The 14844-nt window shown below is 37.3% G+C and overlaps 1 protein-coding gene and 1 long non-coding RNA gene across 2 annotated transcripts; both read right to left on the bottom strand.

The window, feature by feature from the left end:
* Positions 1-806: 806 nt before the first annotated feature.
* On the bottom strand, positions 807-2363 carry LOC121891714. The gene is made up of 3 exons (XR_006094118.1): positions 2275-2363; positions 1196-1258; positions 807-882 (listed from the first exon to the last, which is right to left on the bottom strand). It is a non-coding gene; the product is annotated as an uncharacterized LOC121891714 (long non-coding RNA).
* Positions 2364-3880: 1517 nt separating this feature from the next.
* On the bottom strand, positions 3881-14562 carry LOC121891657 (protein shisa-5-like). Its single transcript, XM_042404175.1, has 9 exons — positions 14434-14562; positions 13988-14144; positions 13601-13776; positions 13257-13421; positions 12443-12568; positions 8894-8909; positions 8510-8634; positions 7164-7379; positions 3881-4680 (listed from the first exon to the last, which is right to left on the bottom strand). Exons 1-9 carry the CDS (start codon positions 14498-14500, stop codon positions 4490-4492), a joined length of 1239 nt encoding a protein of 412 aa, XP_042260109.1. The 5' UTR covers positions 14501-14562; the 3' UTR covers positions 3881-4489.
* Positions 14563-14844: the final 282 nt, after the last annotated feature.

Here is a 14844-nt window from a genome sequence, read left to right as displayed (position 1 = left end):
TGGATTTAATTTTAAGACTATTTATGAAGCAAGCTCCATTGCTTTGATGCACAGTTAGAAACAAAACTGCGTTTCCATGTGCAAAATGCAAACCTTCAAAAAGATGTTATGTTATGAAAACTCCTCATACAATTGTCAAAATCACATACTAGTGTCTACAATGAAAATCTGTTTTGCACAAAAGTTCATTATACTTGTTTTTTTATTGCGCCAATAATAAGTTTTCTAACATTAAGTGTTGCATGAATTGCATTCAAGGCAAGGCAACTTTATTTACATAACGCATTTCATACAGTGGATAAATTCAAAGTTGTAAGAGGTAAAGCTTAATCATAACTAGAATGTGCATTTCCTGCTGCTTTAACAGCAATTTCTATTAATGTTGTGGCGCCATCTATGGGCGGGGTTACATAAACTCATATGTGTAACAGTTTGCAGCAAGTGAGTAACATGCCTATCTATATTCATCATGGTTTGAATTGTTTTAATCATTTGATCAGAGACTGAAGCAGTTTTGAAATGTGAATGAAACCTGAAGCCACTGAAGGTGTGAATGTACTTACAGTTAAAGGGGAGAGAGAGAATATCAATCAGCTTATTGGAACCAGCTGTGTGTGTCTGTGTCTGCATTTCAGTGAGTGAGTGACCAAGAATAACTCAGTGAGTAACTGAAAAGTGTGGCTAAGAGATTGATTGTGTGGGTGGGTGAGAGGGCTCACTGACTTGTATGAAGTCTCACTTAAAAGTCCATTAGTTTCTTTAGTATAGTCAACACACAAGGGCTGACTGATATCATCTTTTCCTGTGTGACTTTCTGTCTTCTGTGACAAGACCTTGTCCCGTCCTGCCTCTCTCAGAGTTTATGAAACTCCTATGAAAAACCTGAAAAACAAAAGAGTGTGTTCAGAGAAGGTGTGAATTTTATCTATTGATATAATCATCATCATCATCATCATCATGATAATAATACTTCACTTGCATCCAGAATTGAAGTGATGCAACACTGATGGACTAAGTTAGGGATATTGCTGTATATTGCTGATGTGTTTCATATAGGTCACTATAGTACTCAGTCTACTAGTACTTAAGTAAAGAGTAGTACAGGCTACTACACAGACAGCAATGGGACATCACTGAAATAAAATTAGGCAATTGGGAGACATTGACATATAAAACAAAGTAAAATGAAACTCACCACGTAATTTGGAGCATCAGAATCACAAGTCCAGCTCCACTCTCAGAAATGTTGACTTTGCCACTGAAACGAGAGATTATTTCAGCAACTGTACAGATGTAGCTAGTTAGCAAGACTGATTTCAAAACTTAATTCAAGTCCAATGCTTTTCACATTTAATCAGAATAAAATTTACTTCAAGAAAACAAGTTGAGCAAAATCTCAAGATTGGTTATGTCAGGCCCTCTACCTCTGCCTAGCTGGCAGCCTCTCTCCTCCTCCCTTTCCCTCTCTCTCTCTCTCTCTCTCCCTCTGTTTGATTGCACGCCAGCCATCATCATCATCCTGCTCCGCTTCAAATACCTGGTCCTAACCTCCAAACTCTGCCAGATCGTAGACTCAGTTACTTTCATTCCTGGCCTGACTCTTGCCTCTGACTCCCTCCTGATCTACTTGGAACCTGTTCTGGATCTCCTCTGTTCCCCCAAGCCCTGCAGACTCTTCCTGCCCTGCTTCATTCTGCCCATTCCCCTGCTCTGCTCTGCCCTGCTTAGCCCCCTGCACCTGCCCCAGCTTCAGATTCGGCTGCCAGCCTCTGCCTCCCCCTTGCCACTAAGATTCTGCTGCTCCTTTTTTCCTCAACATCAGGTTGTAATAACACCAATAATCTGATTCCAATTCCTCGCCTCTGTCTCTGTGTTTTGCACCCTGGGGTTCTCTGTACTAGCCCGTAACAGGTTAATAAGTCATGAAGAATCTCAAAGAATAGATCTCAGACTTAAATATATATATATATATATATATATATATATATATATATATATACATATACACATATACATATACATACACACACACACACACACATATATATATATATATATATATATATATATATATATATATATATATATATATATATATATATATATATATATATATATACTAGTAAACTAGATTATTTTGTTTGATGTTGTGATCAGATGGCATGGTACCAAAACATTATCATGACAGAAGTAAGGGCATATAGCACAATTCACATTGTTTGGAAATGTAATGCATTTTGCCTATGCTACAAAGCAAAGCAAAAAGAAACTCACCTATTGATTTGCTAGATGAAGATAGGTGAAAAATCATACTCCACTGTTAAGACAGACAGGTTGCAACTCACTACTGTTGTAGAGAGCTCATGGAGATGAAGTATTCATGTCATAACGTCCATTTGTAGCTGTTGGTCATCTTGTTTAGTTAGTAAGTTAACAGAACTTTGTGGCTGCTGGTTAACCAGTCTGATATCATTAGCAACAATGACAAACAAGCTAACTCTCCTGGTTGTTTCTCCGGTTGCTTCTCTATTCAGCCTCCATGGCAGCGTCCTGCAGCTGCTGCACTGCACAGACCAGATAATTTCTCCCTTTAGCTTAACAACAGTCCTTAACAGTCCTTCCATGGATGTATAAAGAGTCCTTCAGGCTGTTACAACAAGCTAACTGTTGCATTGGCTAACTTTGAAGCCTTTTTTCTCAGTTTCATTGTTAGCGTGGTTACTGTGGTTTACCATTATAGAGTAGTATAAAAGGGCTGTAAATGCTTTGACAGTAACCACAACTTAGGTTCTGTTGATTAAAGTGACCATTTCTACTATTTTACAAAATCCGGACATGACCAACCATTACACCAGCAGCGATTATTTCACCCCCACGTTCGGTTGCAGCTATTCTGATGCACCAAAATTGCATGATGTGTTTACAACGCTGTGATGTGTCACTACCCCATTTTAAGGGTGCTTTTCTACAGTGTGCATCAACTTTGTGTAATGAGAATGTTCATTTCTGTCTATCTTTTAAAAATCATACTCCACTGTTTAGACAGACATGTTCCAACTCTCTACTGTTGTAGAGAGCTGCTGCTCCAGCAGTATTTTTTTAAATCTTGTAGCACCACCTACAATTGAAATTGAATCAAATGCTACAGACTTGTTCATCATCCCTGTCTGTACAACTTTGCTGAATTTGGTTGCCATGGAATGTTACATTTAAGAGATATGGAAGATAATAAATAGTATTTTGGTGTTTTATTAATGGCCACAAAGTGGAGCTATTGGTACAATGCTTCAATATGTCGTGCATATGCCCATGGAGAACTTGTGTACCGAGGTTAATTTAATTGTAGACAACGCAATTGTAGAAATATCATGTTATATTGTTACTGCAGCGTCAACTGTGGGTAGATTGTATGAAATGTAACACACTTGATGCAATGTCTCTGTATGTACAGCATTCCCAAATTTGGTTGCAATTGAATTTTGTATTGAAGAGTTATGGCCCTGTTAAGTGCATCAGATCATGCCTTCAAAGTTTAGTAACCAATTACAGACAAACAGTAAGTAATACCAAGAAACAAACTCAAAGGTTTTGTTTGGGTTCATCTAAATATGGAATGCACCAAGTTTGGTGAAAATTAGATGAAATATGTGCCAAAAGAGGCAAAAAATGTGTTAACCAAAAAATCCAAAATGGAAAATAGAATATGCACTTGTCCATGAATAATGAACACTTTAGCACTTGTAGTTGTTGAGATTCCAACTTTCATAGTGAGATGGATCATTCCTCTAGACTGCCATTGTAAAATTTAATATTTATTTTAAAAATTAGATAAAATCACTGGAATATGCTTGAAAAAAATATTATTTTAGTTAAAGTAGCCACAATGTTTCTCATTTTGGTAGAGTTTAGCCTTATGGTATATTTACAGAACATTTATGGGCAGTGAGTTGAGGCATTGGGACATGCACTCTTTCTCTTATTGCAGCCACTGAACTTTTATATCTGCAGGTTACATATAACAGGATGAATGTTCCTTTTTGCTGGGAGGTTAATAGAACACTTTTTTCCCTGAACACATCGTATTCACTCGCTGGCAATGACATAAATCATATCCACCATAAATCCTTCAATGGGAACATATAACACATATAATGCTTTATACACTTTCCAAAGCACTAGGAACAATAGAGAAAAAGTTAGAAAGTGTATGAAAAAAGGTTCAAAGCACTTTTTCAGTAAAAAAAAAAAAAGTCTATGGTTATGACAACATGGTATCAACATTTTCACTTGGCACTTCTTTAACAGAACAGATGCACTACATGAGCTGCAAAATTCAACATGCACACATTCTCATATTTAACCATCGAGACACATGAATCAAGATGCTCAAAAGCAACTCGCATCTCTATTCGAGTTTCACATTTCCAGCTCTGCCAAGTTCCAAAATGTTGCAGCACACTTTAAGAGGCTGAGAGTTTGTCACTGTGGTTCAATATCCAGTCTTCGGTGGTGGTGCAACATAATCCGGGTTATATGCTGGCTGGGCAAGGAAGTCTGGTTGGGCAGGTGGAGCGTTGGGCTGCGGCGGCTGCACAGGAGGCTGTAGAGGGCACGATGGCTGGCTGGGGTTGAACGCAGCCTGACTGTCAGGCTTTGGATTGGGAGGGTGGGTAGGATCGACTGGACACAGAAAGAAAACATGGTATGAGCATGTAGCCCCACAAAGCCAAATCACAGTTTTGGTCAAAATTGAGTTATGACTGAAACTGAACTTTTAAATGTCTGTTTTATCTTGTGACAATTTAAAAATTGCAGTAATTACAAAATCCAACCAAAAACCAAGGCAAACTGCAGTCAGTGTAGTTACTGCGCTCTGCAACAGCCGTTCAAATTGTTAATGAACGAAGCCTCAGTGTCTATAAATCCTGTATTCTAGCCAACTTAATGACAATCCAAAGAAGGGAATCTTCATGTTCTCCACTTGGAACTCTTACTTACTTCATCTGTGTATTATCAGCTAAACCAATCATAGTAGATAGTAGTTTGGTTACCACTGTGCTAGCACTAGCTAGCTAGACAGGACAAGACAAGAGAGTACACTGACATTAGTTTACAGACTGACAGCCCCCTCCCACTTCTCTCTCTCATATATTTTAGAGGTTACAGGGAGCAGATAGTACAACCATAATCAGGTGTTACATTGCACACTATGTAGCTAAGTTTATTAACCTAGATTTGATTAATACAATATATTTCTATTAAGACAGGAACTTGATTATATTCTAATATATCAATTTCTAAAAGTAGGTTGAAATCAATTTTACAATTAAAATAAATGTCAAACCACCTTAATAAGTTAAACCTGACAAAATAATACTTGAGGATTGCTTGAATTTTTCTTACTCATCTATTTTAACTTTTTAAACATGCAAACAATAAAACAAATCAATAAAATAACATAAAATTAGATTTAGATTTTCTCAGGAAGAAGACACTAAGATTGTAGTTACTGCACTTTGTGCACTACCTATATATTTGTTTAAGGTAGTACAGTGGCAGAGTGCAGTATCTGCATTTTTGGTGTCATAGGTCAAATAACTGGTGATGATTTTTAAGTCGTTAAAATTACTTAAATTACTAAACAAATACATATTTAATAAGTACATAACTGCTTTTCTACCTATAACACATTTGGCTGGAAAGTCAAAAAACTTTGATGCTTTTTTTCTCAGTTTCATTGTTAGCGTAGTTACTGTGGTTTACCATTATAGAGTAGTATGAAAGGGCTGTAAATGCTTTGACAGTAACCACAACTTAGGTTCTGTTGATTAAAGTGACCATTTCTCCTATTTTACAAAATCCGGACATGACCCAACATTACACCAGCAGCGATTATTTCACCCCCACGTTCGGTTGCAGCTATTCTGACGCACCAAAATTGCATGATGTGTTTGCAACGCTGTGATGTGTCACTACCCCATTTTAAGGGTGCTTTTCTACAGTGTGCATCAACTTTGTGTAATGAGAATGTTCATTTCTGTCTATCTTTTAAAGATCTGCAGTCCTCTTAAAATCTGCTTAACAGACAGTTAATAATAAATGCTGCATAGTTTTTTAACTGAAGTTGGGGAACAAACTGGAGTGTATCTACATATTTATTCTAGGCTTTAAAAGCAAAGGCTCTCAGAACAAATTTACACAATGTATTATCCACGGTTCCTACAGTAAGTTTAACATTCTTTGTAAGAGTGATTACATTTGACAGTAGGGTGAGATGAGTTGGCCTTTATATGTGGGGTGAAGTGTTCATTTTAAGACCTGATTTTGATTAATTTTAGAGTTAATAGTTTGACAAAAATATATGAAAATATATTATTTTCGTCAAATTCTAGTCATTTGATTTTTGTTAGTTAGCCTACTTTTCGTCTCAGAAATTTTTGTCTCATTTTTGTAGTCAGTTTGTCACCCACATTGGATTAAAAGACATTTTACAAAACATGCATCTTCTGGCTATACATATACAAAGGCATGCAGAGAAAGAAAAGAAATCCAAAATGGACTGTCCTCAGAAAAAGTACAGTTACATATCTACATCTTATCCTGATAAAGAGCTTTTCTCTCTTCTCTCAGGCTTTCTCCAATTAGTCGGCCAGTTTATTTATTTCATATGTTAACAATAGCAATATTCAGAGGCAACAGCTGTCACCATCTTTGTTTTGTACAGTAACTGTGGTTACCGGTGTTGTTTTTGTCTATCACAAGGTTAGTGGAAAATGCATTGTTTACTTGCTTATACCAGACTGTAATTGTTCACAAACATTGTGTGGTAACACAACAGACTCACTCTCCTCAGTAAATCTAGTTTGTCATTCCCAACCTGAGCTGCTCACTCACTGTCATCCTTGCTCACCTTGCACTGCAGCTATGTGCACTCCACTACAGAACAGCGTGATCATTCAGAAGCTGTACTCGCTCACATTTTCAGCACTGGTTACTGTGTCTGTTTAGCTTGAGGCAAGCAGCTAAAACTTCAAATAACATGAATGCAGAAATATTCCTTTAGTGAACACCTAGAGGAAGATTTCCTTGTCCTTGATTGGACAACAGGCTTTTGTTACAATCAGACCTGTAAGACCCGAAGTCATAAGGAAACCTATACTCACTGGCTTCCTGATATGTCGGTAATGGTCCCGGTGTGAAAGGTTGTCCCAGGTAGGGCATTGTCAGCATGGGCTGAGGCTCGCAGCCCTGTTGCATAGGCTGGCTTCCATAACCCGACTGGACTAGTGCAGACTGGAAGAGTGCATTCTGGAGCCCCAGAAAGGGTGATACATTTAGCTGCTGGGGGTAGTGCTGAGGAGTGATGTTGTTGATAGTAGCTGTAACAGTTTTAAACAGACAAAAATATACGATATAAAAGCTTGGTAGGGGGTAGGGGGTTCAATCACAGTTTCAGATGAGGTGGGAGAGTACAACTGAGGAAGGAATTGTTAACCAGATTTATTGCATTTATTTTTAGAGCATGACCACCAGCACAGAGAATTCACAATGGTAAATACAAAGCAATTCTACATTAAAACTTATAGGAAGTTCAGATTTTATACAGAGATGTCACTTGTTTGTTCCACAAATATGCAGCAAGACTTAAACCATAATCTGGCAGGGAAAGTTGAAGCTCGTTATAAATCAACAAGCTTCTATAAATTGTCCTGTTCTATGAATGTTGCTTAATTTGGCGTCACTAAAATTCAATTAAAATTCTTCTTCATTATTTTCACTGACCACTTCCTGTAAAGGACATGGGATGGTCTTTACTTTTCCCCACTGTGGTTGTGGTGGAAACAATGAGTTAGACAAGATGGAGCCCTGACATTCCTGGATATGATCTCGACATGTAACAGCCAGTTGGGGGAATTCACATCCTTGCTGTGTTTTAGCCTACCGTTCTCTGCCACAGCTTATTAGTTGCTGGATGGTAAACCTGAACAAGCTGGTTAAAAGACACAACAGAGAGGAAGTGCAAGAGTGTGCAGTGCACACACAAATACATACAGAGCTCAGGTGCTTTTCTCTACTCTTGGGAATTTTTAAAGAAACTATTTTTAAGAGTGGACATAAATATAAGTGATTCAGTATAAGTGATGTGAAGAGAAGAGGACAAAATCAGAAGGCTCACAGCAGAAATAAACTGGTAGTTACTTTAGTAACACTGGACTGCCAACATACTGTAAATTGGCACCAATATTACATATTTCTACAAACAAAGTGAGGCAATCAGTGCCGCACTGACACAAAAATGTTTGCATCCACATTATGGTACCTCCTCCTTTAAGTCTGGATAACTCGATAAATCAAGTCACAGTCAGTTTGAGCTCCTTCAACATTGGTTGTTGTAAATATCAAGGCAGTCACACACTTATCTGAAGAACTAGCTGCAGTAGTAGTTCTGTATCTAAAAGCATCACTAACAACTATAGACTTAATTTTTCATTAGTGGAGGGTTACTTACGTCGGGGCTTGCAGCATAATTTGTGCTGGCGGTAGCAGTGAAAGACACAAAAGCAGATGAAAATGAGCAAAAAGATGGTAAATCCAATAGCTACAAAAATTGGTGCATTATCCGGAGAAAAGAAACTAAAACAGAAACAAAGAAAAATGAATGCAAAACAGTTTTAATAATGATATTGTCTATTACCTTACAGATGCAGAATAGTAGACAAAATAGCTCAATGATGTCAACCCTACCCCATTCAGACCACCAAGGATAGTACACATTACTAATACACAATATCTGTCACAACTGTCTTTTGCATCAATTACTACTACAAACACACATACAATCAGTCATCAATTATAAATATAGAATATTGTCCCAGTCTGTAAAATACCTTACCTTGATGGTGCCATATCTGTTGAAGTTCACATCAGACGTGTAAGCCAAATATATTTACTAATCTGCTCGTGACAATGTGAAGAAGAAGAGATTTCTGGTGTAAGCTGCCATTGATTAATGCATTAACTTTATGCTGGTGGTTACGCGCAGGAAGACGCTACTTCCTGTGCAAGAAAGGGACCAGGAACACACAGAGGACTGAAGATTTGGTCACTTCAAAATGCCCGGATTCAGACAGGAAACTGTGAGAGAGGGAGAGGTCTGCACTTAACCAATCAGCTCTTGCAAAGGTCGTCCGTACACAGCTACCGTGGTTCTGCCAACATCCCTGGTTACTTAATGTTCTGATCTTACTCAATGTCTCAGTCTCATGTTTTCCCCTCTGTCTTCTTGAAAAACTAAAACATTTTTTTATATATGCCTTACTGCAAGAGTACATTTTACATTGATTTACATTTGCTTACATATGATAGTGTTCATACTAGAATTATTACAATATTTATATATTTTATGGTGAAAAAAAAAGGTAGTATGATAATGCATGTACATAGTAAACATATACACATACCTGTATATCTCTATATACATATACATGTGTAACCATTGTAACTCTTCTTCAGTCTGTGTTGTGTTTTGTGAGACAAGGACCAACACTCACTTCAGTTTCTGTATGGACATTTATTGCCTGGTCAACAAACATGGAAACCCATTGGTCAGTCATGTAGGCACAGCAATCTCTAGGCACAGCTCTACAGAAATGATAACTTAGCCTACTAGCTAACTAAATTAGCTATAAAAACTTTGGTAAAATATAACCAATTTAGCACATTTGATTAAGTGCAATGCGATCACCACATTCCATCATCCAATCCAACATAATAACTGTGTCATTAGATTACGTTTTTGACAGATTTAATATAATGCTGTGTTCCAAAACCAACCAACCAATAAGAATCCACAACACATATACAAACCTAAATATGACTGGTTATGATCCTGGGAAGTGCTGAATTCCACATGCCTTCCACATGCCTGTTACATGTCTAATACACAATGGGACTACACAAAACCTCATTAATAATCAACTCCTGTAGACTTAATTATCAGAAAACCTGTTCCATATTGACACCGTATATATCCTAAACCCTGCCGCAGAAGTCCAACTGAAGGAGGTGAAGAGAGTAGACCACCTTGACTACCACGCAGGTCAGAACCACAAGTTTGTGTCTCAACCAGAGATTGGTCAAGATGTGGAGCATCCTGGTCATCCTGACACTGACTGTCAACCTCCATACTTGAGTCATTAGACCCCTCAGATGGCAATTGAGACACCAAGACTCAGAATGTTAGGGTAACACATTTCACAAAGTGGCTGAATTAAGTAAATTTTCTAAATCTGTAGTTTTGAATTTGTTTTACATTAATTTCCAAATTACTTGCAGTTTCTGTTTACTGTCACTAGATGTCATTAAAATTTCATGATGGCAGTTAGGACCTAACAAGTCTCACCAAAGCAAAACTGTCACTGCTGATGAGAGAGATGGAGAGAGAGAAAGAGAGAAGGAGGCACAGTTATGACTTTATAAGTGCATGTAACCAGGGGTCTGGACACAAGCTGGTCCCCAACTGATTCACTGATGTAATTTCTATGCCAAACTGAAAAGTTTTTGACCAATCACAGTAGCAAAGCAGATTGATGTCACCTGGTAGTGCCAGATCAATGTGTTGTTATTCATTTCCATTTTATAAGGACTGGCAAACTCTATCTTGCTGTCATAGTCTGTTAGTCAGTATCTGTCTGAGATAACTGCTGGGGACAGACTTGAGGCCAGACCACTATTAATCACCATGCAAATTCAAAAAGTACCAAAGACTCATTCATGGGGGCCAATACCAATGTTAGTACAAATGCAGGTGCAAAATAGTGGATTTAAATTTAATTAAGCAGATTTTAAACAAAGACTAAGTTATTTAATGTATGTAGTTAATGTATGCATTGCATTTAGACTATCCTAAGAAACTCATTCACATGTTCAGATTTATCCAGAAAATACCTATGTGTCTTAATGATGGTAAACCACTGACAGTTCCTACTGAAAATGACTTGTTGAAAGAGTGAACCAAGCAACAAGTTTGAATGCACACATTTGCTATAATGGTACATATATGGATCTACCATAAAGATACAGTAAGGGCAAGTAAAGGAGAGCAGTAAGTGTTTCGTTCAGCTTTACGGGTGTTGCTGTTAACTAGAGTTTTTAGAAGTGTCCAGGGTTCTTTAATAATTGTTGCCTCGAAAATGAATCCAGCCATTATGTTTTAGTTTTCGTTGCTCATTTTATTGGCACTACCCATGTGAGATTAGGGCTGCAAAAACAGTTGTTGTTTTTTTTAACTCTGATTAATCAACACAGAACACAACTTTCAATATTGAAAGTTTGCTGAACATTTTGAAATTTGAACAGGGTCTGTAGGCCAACATACATCCAAGCATGTGAGTTTCAAATTTACAAAGAGTTTTTCAGCTTTCCAACTGAGGTCTATCATTCCTCCCATAGGCTGTCATTATAAATTTTGATATTTAAAAACTTATATAAAATCACTTGAATAAGCTAGAAAAAATAAAAGTAAGCCTAAATGAGACTTGTTTACTGTCTCAAAAACTAAGAGGTCACTGATTTGTTGTCTTGCATTTATAATACAGGTTTCCTTTTTTCCACAAAATAAAGTGGGACATAAGCAACCTCTGGTGGCGTTTGGAGTTCATTAAAAAGAGAAATGGATCCAAAAATTAGAGCTGTAGAGTTGATACTTTTATTAATAGTGATATTACTGTGTTTAAATAAAATAAAGACATGCTATGCTAGCTGATTGGGAGATAGTCAGCTAAACACACAAGTCATCATAATCATCACTGGCAAAAACACTTTTTTGCTTATTAGGCATTGTACTGTAGTTGCTTCTCAATGCTGAAATACACCATTTCCCAGAGTGTTTCATCATAATTTCAACAGTTCTGATGACACACAACAGTTTAAGGTGCTGCATATAAGAAGAAAATCACAAAACAATCTGAATTGTGACTAAATGATTGAGAAATAATCCATGCTTACTATATCATTTTTTAATCATATAATTGCTCTTTTTATTCTTGTTTTTCTGTGTCCTGACTTGGAGTTTGTGTGTTTGTACTTGTACTTATATTTCTCTCCTGGAAATTCAACATTTTTCAGAATTGAAGGTAATCATATTATAAAATTGGATATTGCCAAACACATGGTTATAACTGAAGCTTTAATTCATAGTGAATTACCCATAAAAAGCAGTAACAGCAAGATATAGCAATAAGTTTTAATAGTTTAGTTAGTTTAAATTTTGGACATATTACAATAAAAATGTAGATTTCATAAAACAGATTTAATTCGAATTTGACATCCTGCAAAGCAGTTTCCACTCTATCAATACGATGTAATCCACACCTTTCATTTCCATTTCCAGTGAGAACGGTAGTTCAGCCAGGGTTTTAATACATGAAGTGTTTTCATGGACCATAGGAAGGGTTGTAAGGAGGCTGTGCAAGCTCAGCCGAATGTGGCGGCAATGTGTACGGTTGGAGTTGAAAAGGGTACGACGGCTGTCCGGGAGTGAACATACCTGGAGAGTAAGCTGGATCAGCTAAAAAAAAGAAAAGAAAAACTAATATTTAACTTGTTGTCACAGAAGAATTGTGTGTCGCTTTTCCTATTATTAATTCATATTTGTTTTAATTAAGATGTAGGCCTAATTAGAGGATAAGTCTGGTGTTATATTTTATTTTTGTTATTGTCAAGACCAAAACCAACAACATGTTAGTCCATCCTACCCTGTCTGTGGCTCTCAGCCCTAAGCCCAATGGTTCCTACTGAGGACATAAATCTTTAATAACAGGTTTAATATAGTATATATAGTTCAAGTTCTAAACAAAGCTCAGTAATTTCATAAAAAGAAGCTGGGCACTGTACTTTTTAGCAAAACAGTACTCAAAAGGAATAAATAGTATAGTTGTTGGTTAATATTTTCTGTTGTGAATTAATACAAGTTTAGTGCTCTAGTGAGCATTTTACAGCAGCAGGATGGGGGTGACTCAAAATAAACTAATTCATTGCTTTAGGTACACAGGCAATACTTGTTAGTAGGATACATTCATTGTTGTTTTTGGTCTTTTCAGTGAATTTAAGCATTACAACAGTATTTCTGTCAGTACATGCTGAGAAACAACCTAACTGAATCAAGCTGCCTTTATTTTGCTTTTAGGCTCAATCTGTCAAAAAGTTCAAAGGTGAACATAATTATCAAGTTTGAAAATGTCATGAAGTACTGTTACCCTCAGATTCCAGGTATGATGGTGGTGGTGGTGCTGTGGGCACAGGCGGGCCTTCATATCCCGACTGCACAGGTACAGACTGGTAACCCGGGTAGGACGGCTGATATCCAGAGGGTAAGACTGGCTGCTGGGGTGTGTTGGCTGGTGTCAGAGTGGTCATCACAACTATAGGTAAAATCATAGATTGAGTTTAGTTTGCAAACATGATCCACCAGTACATCCAAGACACTACACTGTCAAGCAGTAAAGATCAGGGTAGCTGTAATCACTTCCACATTGTTTGCTGTGTAATTTTCTTAAGATACATGAAAAGTTTTAGCGAGAGGATGTCTACACAAACTTACCATGAGAAGTGTGTGTCCTACTTCGGTTGCGTCCTTTTCGACAACACTTTTTGTAGCACAAGCAGCAAGGTGCCACACAGCAGATGATAAGAGACACACAGAGGATAATGGGAATAATAGACCCTATGATGCTTCCAAGAAGAATAGCAATTTTGCTTTTTTTCCCATAACTGGACCTGGAGAGAGAGATAGAAAACAGCAGTTTTAAGAAGTAAAAGGATTACAAACAATGACATTTCTTAAAAATTATATTGTTTAAGAATGCTTAGAGATTGATTAGCTGGTGAACTAATATCACTTCTCAGAATATCAAATCCTGTAACTGCTACTTTTTAAATTTTTTTGCATCATGGAGAGTGAAACATAGGCACAAAATCTGAAGTTCACCTCATAGAACAGAGTTCTTGTTTTTCTTCAGGTAGACGATTTTCTTTTTCACTGCAACAGTATTTACTGTTGCAGTTTCCACAGCAGTATCGAGTGCCACATTGCTGAGGGTCATAGTAGTGACCATTGGTGTCCCAGTAGCCACTACAGTTATCAGCTGCAATGTATAAAACACAGAGTCATGGTGAAGAGAAGCGAGACAGAGAGATTGAGGAGTTACAGTATAATTTGAAATGATAAGACAAACGGCTAAAATAGTGCAGTTTATTTGTCTCTGAATGTACATTAAACATACAGTACACATACTTCACAGACAACGATCCCACTGAGAACGTAAAATGAGAGTTATCATTTTAGTTTCACTTTGTGACTGTCGTCATATGACTGAGGAAGATACAGTCTTTAACATCCCAAACCTTACAAATAAATACCAAAATGAAACTCACCCCACACAGCCGGGGGCAGGATCACACATAAAAGACACACAAGACTGGACACGACAACTGATGCCATAACTTCTATGATTTGAACTAAAAAGAAATTACTCTACAACGAGACAACCGTTTCCACCTGTCTGTCCGTCCCGCCCTGCAAGAAGTAACCCAACAACATTCCTCATCTCATGGGAAACACTTGCCACCACGTGATTTATGAAAGATTGTTGCAGCAATTCAACATCAACACCTGAATGCCTGTCTTTTCTTTTCTTTGACTTTAATAATTAAAGTGTCACTGAGATGAAAACCTCTTTCAAGAGGGACCTGCACTATAAGATGTAAGAGAAACAGTGTTATGACAATAAATACAACACAGACAAACAGGCAAACATAAACCCATGTACTGGAAATGCTTGTTTT

This window comes from Thunnus maccoyii, chromosome 3 (genome assembly GCF_910596095.1).
Source record: "Thunnus maccoyii chromosome 3, fThuMac1.1, whole genome shotgun sequence".
NCBI lineage: Eukaryota > Metazoa > Chordata > Actinopteri > Scombriformes > Scombridae > Thunnus > Thunnus maccoyii.
Note: the sequence above shows the minus strand (reverse complement) of the source record. Positions and strands in the feature narration are given on the sequence as shown.